Here is an 8,646-nt window from a genome sequence, read left to right as displayed (position 1 = left end):
CTGAGTTGTTTTACGAGTGCACTGAATTTTCTTCTACATAACGGATATGAAGAATTTAAAATAAATGCTTTGATGTTTGAATTCATTCATGTTTGACCAGTTCAAACTTTAAAACAGTTCAGCTAATCCCTACCACAAAATGTTTTAAAAATTCCAAATATAAGCCAAACTTTTATTTTTGTTTCCCCCCATTTATTTCAACATTTGCAACAAGTTCCAACATTAAACCGCTACAGTTTATCCCTCAACAGCACTCTTTATTTGTTATGAGCGACACTGTCGCTTTAAATTATGGGCGTGGCTTCCCTACTACGACCCGCCCTCTTATGCATAATAGCCAAGTGTCCTTTCCCGGGAAATCACACTGCGCGCCAGTGTGCATAAGAAAGTGAACGCAGACGCAGACGCAGCTCGCGCGGTTACTGCGGCAAGTTTCACACCGGATTTGTTTGGCGACTGTTTACGAACGCTGGCGGAAGACAAACGAAGAGGAGGAGGAAGAAGAAGCTATGCGCCGTTTGACGCTCACTGCTTAGGTCGTTTGCTTGACTGAGGATCTATGAAGGAGCACGCAGGTTTTTCAACGTGCACAGCAGGTAAAAACCCAAAAAAAAAATCCGCCCTCCTCTATTCCAACTGATTCGCACACCGATTCTGACGGTAATTGAAGTCCCCAGCTGCTGCGCCTGAGCTCATCTGGCTCTCGTTAAAATAATTGTTAAGAGAAGCGGACCTGGTCTCAAGTTTCCGCCGGTAATTGATCCACCGCCGTCTAATTTAATCACCTTTCTGCTGATCAGCTGAACCGCCCCCACTCTCAGCTTTGCCACCGTCTACTACTAAAAAACACTGTTATATAATGAAACTCCTGTTGCGAAACTTGAAAGTTCTCAGCTAAGGGAAAATGCACACTTTTATTTTTTACTTATCAGTGAGTGGTTTGTGACCGGTCTTGTTAGACGGCGTGACATTTTTTTTTTAAATCCTTAACTCCCTGGCGGCATTAATTAACTAGGCGTACCAAAACAGAGGTGGGATTGCATGGTTGAGAAATTGGATAACATGCACGATTATGGGGTTCCGTTTTTTCAGTTTTCAGTTCATGAATGCAGACTTGGGTTCAGGATGCCGAGGATTCAGTCAGATTGTGCTCTTCTCTCTGCAGACTGAAGGAACAGGGAGTGGGAACCTCCATGCTGGGCATCAGCTCCTCCGCGGCACCCCGTTATGACAGCTGGGACATGGACCACCTGGACCACTACCAGCACTACTTCTACGACGACCACCACAACCCGGACGAGGACTTCTTCAAGTCTACGGCGCCCAGCGAGGACATATGGAAGAAATTCGAGCTGGTCCCCACCCCGCCCATGTCCCCCATCCGGACGGTGGAGGGGTCGGGCAGGTTCGGGCTGGTGTGCCCCACGCTGGGGGACAAGCTGGAGTGGGTGTCGCAGTTTTTGGGGCAGGAGGACGAACAACAACAACAACAACAACAGCAGCAGCAGCAGCAACAACAACAACAACAACAACAGCCGGACCTCCCCTGCAAAGTGACCCCGACAACTGACTCCGTGGGGAACCTGAGCTCCATCATCATCCAGGACTGCATGTGGAGCGGGTTCTCGGCCGGTCGGCAGCTTGAGAGAGTGGTGGGGGAGCGCTGCCACCCCTGCCAGGCCAAGGGTGCGCCCGCCAACACCAAAGTGGTCACTGGAATGTCCCCGGGGAGGGCGCAGGGTTTACCCGCCGACGCGCTACCTCTCGGTTGTTTGGTGGCGGATTGCGTGGACCCGACCGCTGTGCTCACCTTCCCCTTGGGGGGAGGCTGCAAGAAGCAAGTCTCGTCTGGGTCCGAGTCTCACACCAACTCATCAGGTCAGTGTGTAGCAACAATCTAACAATACCGTCGTGCCTTGAGATGCATTCTCTTTCCCCCTTTGAAATAAATGTTAAAACGCAATTTTAAAAAAATCACCCCAAATTAGTTTGTTGAAAAAACACACAGTAATAACATTTGGTCTCTTCTTTTGTGGACTATTGGCAATCTGCGACCCGGCTTAATGACTCATTACTGCCACCAATTGGTGTTGTCCTTCCATTACAAGGAAGCCAATGTGAATTGATGGTGGCCAATGTTGTGAAGTGTGCCGATGCCATCTAGCAGTGGGCGTCTGCATCACTTCCACAATAGGCCACGCCCCTGAAAGGCACACAATTATTACTTTTGCTTAACTACACTTTAAAACTTTACATTTTGTTTACTGTTTACAGTTATATTATACAATATTTAATATAAATATCTCATTTGACCAATTTGACTTTATTTTTTATTGTTGCCTGTACTGTGCCCTTTGAGAGGTATTTTATAAATCTATAAATTGCGTTATGAATAAAATGTATTATTATCGGTACTCTTGACGGCAGCCGACATCAGTATTTGCTGCCCTCTTGTGGCTGTTTTACAATCAGATACTGGAAATTGTATGCAATTTTTGGGGGGAAATTTGATGTATCAAGTACTTGTACAGTAATTCTACGCTGGTTATAGTTTTGTAATGGTGTAGAACTGTTCTCCATGTTAAAGTATGTTTAATTTTTTTAACTCGTGTAGGTAAGGTAACCCACATTTTTACTCCGCTACAAAGTACAATTCCTAATATGATACACATTGTTAGATTATTTTGGTCTTTGAGAGTTACTATCATAATGGAAGCTGCATATATTTTTTTATGTAGCCCTGAAGTGTACGGCTCATCTATGATGAGTCTGAGGCCGCGGGAGTCAATATTTAGCTCCGGCGCTCCGCTCGAGCTGCCAATAAGAATGCGCGTGTGGTACATGACTGCATTGCGTTACCTTGGTGCATGCAACACATGCTCCAAGGGGCGACACGCCCATCTGAACATCTGCCGCCTGGCCCGGCGCCAGCAGACCAGCTGCTACCTCCCCCCCCCCCCCACCCCCTCCGCTCTGACTTACGACGACGGCAGCTCCCTCTGCAGTGCCATCTTGCGCTTGGCGCCAACTTGATAGATAAGGAGATGTCTTGCATAAGTGACTGTGACATGCTTTTGTCAAAATATCCCAGGGTTCGAGAATTATAGCACGTTTGTGGATCAGATCAGCTCACCTTTCCCGCGTTCGTTGCCACGACGACAATTTGTGTATGCCGCATTTCCTCACCTTTTAGAGCCAAGTTGCATATTTTACCTTGGAAATTATGACGGCATACCACCACCAACCCCCTCAAAAAAAATCAACGAGTATTTGATCCCCTCCGTCCCACCAATGAGGTTTGTAACTGCTTGTAAATGAAAGCGTTACATAAATCACTTCAACTCACTTCAATATAGTTCCTTGGCATCAAGATGCCACAAGATGGCATCAAAGCAATACTTATACGGGTTGTTAGCCTGAGCACAAAAACGGAAATAATGTGAAATTTTCAGCAAATAACAGAAGATTGGTAAAAAAATAATAAATCCTGTAAGTAGGTAAAATCAAATCTTCGGTGGAACAATGTAATTATTGCTAGCTTATTAGCATAGTTGCCTCAATCATATTTTGATGTTTTTCATGAAGGATTTTTTTTTTTAGCAAGCACATAAATTTTTTATTTTTATTTCATATTGTAGCCGTAAGTTAAAAATGACTTGAACAATTGTGCTACGCAGACTCACGAATAGCGGGGAAAAAATTATTCTAAAACGCTTAAAAAAAAAAAGAGCTGATAAACACACAAAAAACGGGTGGAAATGTGGGTAAAAAAAACACTAAATAAATTTTTTATTTTATTTTTTAATGTAAAAAAAAAATAAAAAAATACCAACCATCCACGATTACCAACCCGCGAGTTTGTGGGGGTCTGCTGCACACCGAAATAATGACAACCTCAGTTTATTCACAGATGTTCTTCCTCAATGTGAAATCTGAGCATGCTAGTTTGAACATGAAGGTTTTCTGTTTTCCGAATGGCAATTGGCGTATACACGGACGGGTTAATTGTCCCTTCTGCCACCTAGAGCATTCATTTGTAACGAGTAAACACATTTATGAACCATTGAAGTGAAATGCAGCTCTGCTTACCGTGTTTTGACGACGTAGTCCGACTGTGGTTTGAAAGTGGCTCGGGACATTAGGCTAGTGTAGCCACCAGGTCAAAGGCGATGTGAATTGGTTACATCACACAACAGCGGGGTGGAAATTTACAAGGGCTCACTCGGACAATTTTCGGGTTCAAAGATTTGATTGGTTAATTTCACACTTGGGTTGGACTATTAATAAACAAGCAATTAAAAGGTCGTCTTTCTATAATATGTTCCAAACTTGGAGACCTACTTTTGCATTTCCACCCCGTGAGCTCGGTATGTAGGCGAGCATGTGATGTCGAAATGGGAGCGTGCATAATGGCGCGCGGAATGTCACAAAGGGGACTTGTTGCTACATTCCTCCATTCAACATGCCGCGGCACCAATTGTGTCAGCGGGGTGAGCAGCGCCGGCCCCCGGCCGGGGACGAGGTCGACGGGGTTTGCGCAACTCAGTTCTGATTCAGATTAGAGAGAAGGAAAAAAAAAATAGTAGTAGTCATCATTGGACAGTTTTCATTCAAGCTTTTTTTTTTTTTGATAGTGTTCCTTTGGACACGCCTCCCTCAAACTCCTCTCACCTATTTTATGGTGTCCTTCCTCGAGAGATTACTACTTCCCGAGCAGTGTAATCCGCTGAGGTGCAATTACTTTAAAAGCGCGTTTCAATTTACAAGAGCAGAGAAAATCCCTCCAGATTTTCTTCTATTGCCAGGATTGGCGTCTCGCTAAGCCTTTTCGCACCATGTTGAAAAGTCCTTCTCCTGTTGAAGTCAATGAAACAACGAGGGATCCTGAGCAGCGTAGAAAATAAATTTCCACCTGAGCGCCTTTTTAACTTTGTCCAAATGAATGAATGAAGATTGGGAATTTCTACTCAGGAAGCCAAATGCTGTTTGGCGTTATGAGAACATAAATCAAAATTTTTCATCTGGAATTGTAAAAAAATAAAAATAAATTGTGGTTAATTTTTCAAATTTATTTTCCCTTTCGGACATAGTATTTATTACAACCGGCTTTGAAGGTCCGGGCATATTAAAAAAAAAAATAATAATAAATTTCATATAATTGACCGTAGTATTTTTTTACTACAAAAATCACAGCAGTTTTAATAAGCATATTTTTTTTCTCTCTGTTCAGACAAGCTTGGGCCCTGTAATGGCATTTCAATAAAAAAAATATAAAAAAAGATTTGATAAAAAAGTGCATTGAATTAATCTTTTATAGAATGAGTTCAATAAACTCAAATTGGTAAATTTATTAAAGTGAAAGTCAAGCTTAAACATTTCATGACAAATATGTTATGTGACCTCACTGTTATGAAGCAAAATCAACCGTTTTTATCCATCTTAGAGGGCGGCCATTTTGCCACTTGCTGTCGACTGAAGATGACATCAATGATACTCGGGGCACAGGCAACAACCAATCATAGCTCACCTTTTTTTCTGGAGCTGTGCTGTGACAAAATGGCCGCCCCTCTGAGATGGATAAAAACGGCTGGATTTTGCTGCTTAACTCGTATTCCACTAACGAAATATTAACCAGAATACCATATTTAGACTAGTGGGGCTGCATAGAACATATAGTCAATAATTAATATTTTTTTGACTTCCCCTTTTAATAATGAACCACAATTAGGTGGGGTTCACTCTATTCACTCTGGTCTCTGTCCTTCCAGATGACGATGACGATGATGATGATGACCAAGACGACGATGAAGAGGAGATCGATGTGGTGACCGTGGAGCACAAGCAACAACGCAAACCCCGCCGGTTGGTCCACGGCCGCAAACCCGCGACCATAACGGTGCGAGCGGACCCACTAGACCCCCCCTGCATGAAGCGGTTCCACATCTCCATCCATCAACAGCATCACAACTACGCCGCCCCGTCGCCGGACACGCTCCCGCCATCGTCGGCGGAGCCGCCGGCCTCCCGCAAGAGGTTCCGGCAGGAGGCCTCGGCCCCGGCGCACCACCAGCCGGGTCAGCACTCCCACTACCAGCAACCCCAGCTCGGCCACGCCCCCTCGAACTTGGACTGCAGGCGGTCTCACGTGGCCGCGACGGGGGCCCGTTCGGAGTCGCCCGACCTCGGAGCCTCGTCTCCCGCGTCGCCGTCGTCGCCCCGCTGCTCCTCGTCGTCGTCCTCGCCGCCCCACTCGCACACGCCGCCGCCACTTTCCAGCCCGCAGTCGTCGGACTGCGAGGACACGGACCGGCGCAAGGCTCACAACTTCCTGGAGCGCAAGCGGCGCAATGACCTGCGCTCGCGCTTCCTGTCGCTCCGGGACGAGATCCCTGGCTTGGCCGACTGCGCCAAGACGCCCAAGGTGGCCATCCTGACGCGGGCCACCGAGTACCTGCGGCAGCTGCACGCCGGCGAGCGGCAGAAGGTTCAGGAGAGGAAGCAGCTGAAGGCCAAGCAGGCGCAGCTGCTGCAGAGGTTGGCGCAGCTTAAGCGATCTTGAACGCTCTTGAAACTGAAAACTGAATGGACACTCTTCAAGACATGTTGGAATTGTGCGGGTGGATTTTCTTTCAATTTTTTGTTTGTTTGTTGTGATTTGCACATTTTGCTTCTGAGCGATAGACGAAGGCTGTCAGGTCGGAGGACGGTAAGCTAACAGGTCCTTGGTTATCTCCATACACTGCTTGCTAAAAGTTAGCGATATTGGGCATGGAACCTAAAATGCACTAAAATCGTTCTTGGTGAACTTCAAATGACCTTTGAACTTTTGAATCCACATGGCCAACTGTGTTCAATGTAATCAGCCGATTCCCAAATACATTTCCGAGAACATCCATCTACGCCTTTCTGTGACTCTTCCAGTCTCTTTGTTGCAACCTACAAGAAAGTAGCATCCATAAAATGGCACATGAATTTCCTGCTTCATTTGGAACTGGTATTGGTCGTCTAAGATGCATAAATTGATCAATAGTACCTAAAAACTGTTTCTCAGAGGGAAGTGGAGACTGGAGGATTGACAGAAAAGCATTCTTGTTGAGAGCAACAAGAGGTCAAATTAATATTTTAGGTTCATTCAAAAATAAACCAATGTTGCTTTTTTTGGAGATTTTTGTCCCATGCTAATTAGACTCTTATGTAGCATGGGTGGAGGGGGGTCTTCGTGTGGTGTCTGATCCAAACAGACTGAAGGACCCCCCCCCCACCCCCCTCCCCGAACATTTATTTCTGCGCCGTTTTGTGCCATTCTCCATAGCCCTATAACGTGAACTAAATGGTGTCAAGCTGTGACCATTTGTAGCTCAAGTGCAACTTATTTGTAGCGTTCTCAATTTTTTGGGGGGGATTCTATTTTACCCCTCAAACTAGAATCTGTACAACTGTAGAATTTACTGTGCCATGGAAAGCAGCCAAAAGGTGAATGTCGACTTCAGTAGAGCAACCAAAAGAAATTCCCACGAGGGCTTCGGTTTTGTTTGTCAACCGTTTTGGGAAATGAAACACACGGTGTATTTCAATTTTCTTGCTGTCTCGTTCTATTTGTGAAGGTTTCTTTTGATAGGTTGCGGATGCCTCCAGAAGACGCCTTTCCAAGTTTGCAGGCGATCCCGTTGTGTGTACATAGTAGCCCGTTTCTGTACAGTTCCTTCTGAACCAAAACCAGAGCTGTGTATTATATTCCTCCCCAAGTTTTTTTTCTTTTTTTCTTTTCTCCATTTGCATCTTAAAGCTTACTGGCTTTTTTTTTCCAGAGATGACGCGAAGCTTCTATTTTTGTTAATAAAATGAAACAAAACACAGTTGAACATGAAACACTTTTCACACAGCAATGCCTCTTTGTTTGCATTTTGTGTCTTGGGCTACGAAAAAAAAAGAAGAAAAAAAAAGTCACACTTAAAGTTTGATACTCTATTTTCCTACAGAGCTGTGTTGAGTGTGAGCTGCTTTTTGTTAATGTGGCTGTCAGGGGCCTACCTGGTGGTTGTGTGCTGAATGCGGACATGTCATATTAATGTGATTAAAAGCCTCTGGAGCTGTAGCACCGTCTTGGTGGGGAAGGAAGGCTCTTAATGATCCTATTGTTACTGCTTTTTGCATGCTCGCTGCTCCCCGCAGTCCAAAAGCAATCTAAAATAACTCAGAGTAGCATGTTCTGACCTTGCCAGCACTCAGGAATAGCTTTGTTGCTTATATCCCGTTGTATGTTACAACCTCAGGACCCCCCCTCCCCCCCTCCCTGACTCAATGATTCACCGCGTTTCCATATCCCTCCGTTCATCAATTCAGGACAAACCAGCAGATGCCCCTTGTTTTATTTCCGCCGAAGGCCTCATCACTTATTTAAATGTTCGATTTGTATCTGTTGCCAGACGTGGACGTTGCTAATACTTTTGCAGTTGGTGACTTATGGAGCCTTGTTTCAGCACTTTTGTTTTTTTTCTGTACCTCATAAGCCTATATGTATGAAGAGTCGGTCAGAAAATCAATAAATGTAATTGTTTGACATTATATCGGGACCTGTTTGTCTTATTACACTCCAACATCTTGATATACACAGTGGGAGTAAACACAAATGTCACTCCTTATTGT

At 44.9% G+C, this 8,646-nt stretch overlaps 1 protein-coding gene across 1 annotated transcript; it reads left to right on the top strand.

Moving 5' to 3' along the window:
• Window positions 1-388: 388 nt before the first annotated feature.
• Window positions 389-8,565, top strand: LOC147157595 (protein L-Myc-1b-like). The gene is made up of 3 exons (XM_086061999.1): window positions 389-596; window positions 1,166-1,878; window positions 5,769-8,565. The coding sequence occupies exons 2-3, from the start codon at window positions 1,194-1,196 to the stop codon at window positions 6,557-6,559; spliced, it is 1,476 nt and encodes a 491-aa protein (XP_085918125.1). The 5' UTR covers window positions 389-596; window positions 1,166-1,193; the 3' UTR covers window positions 6,560-8,565.
• The last annotated feature ends 81 nt before the right edge of the window (window positions 8,566-8,646 follow it).

The sequence above is a fragment of the Leptonotus elevatus genome, chromosome 19 (genome assembly GCF_054856555.1).
Source record: "Leptonotus elevatus isolate MCC_2025b chromosome 19, RoL_Lele_1.0, whole genome shotgun sequence".
Classification (NCBI taxonomy): Eukaryota; Metazoa; Chordata; class Actinopteri; order Syngnathiformes; family Syngnathidae; genus Leptonotus; species Leptonotus elevatus.
This window is presented reverse-complemented; position numbering and strand designations above follow the sequence as displayed.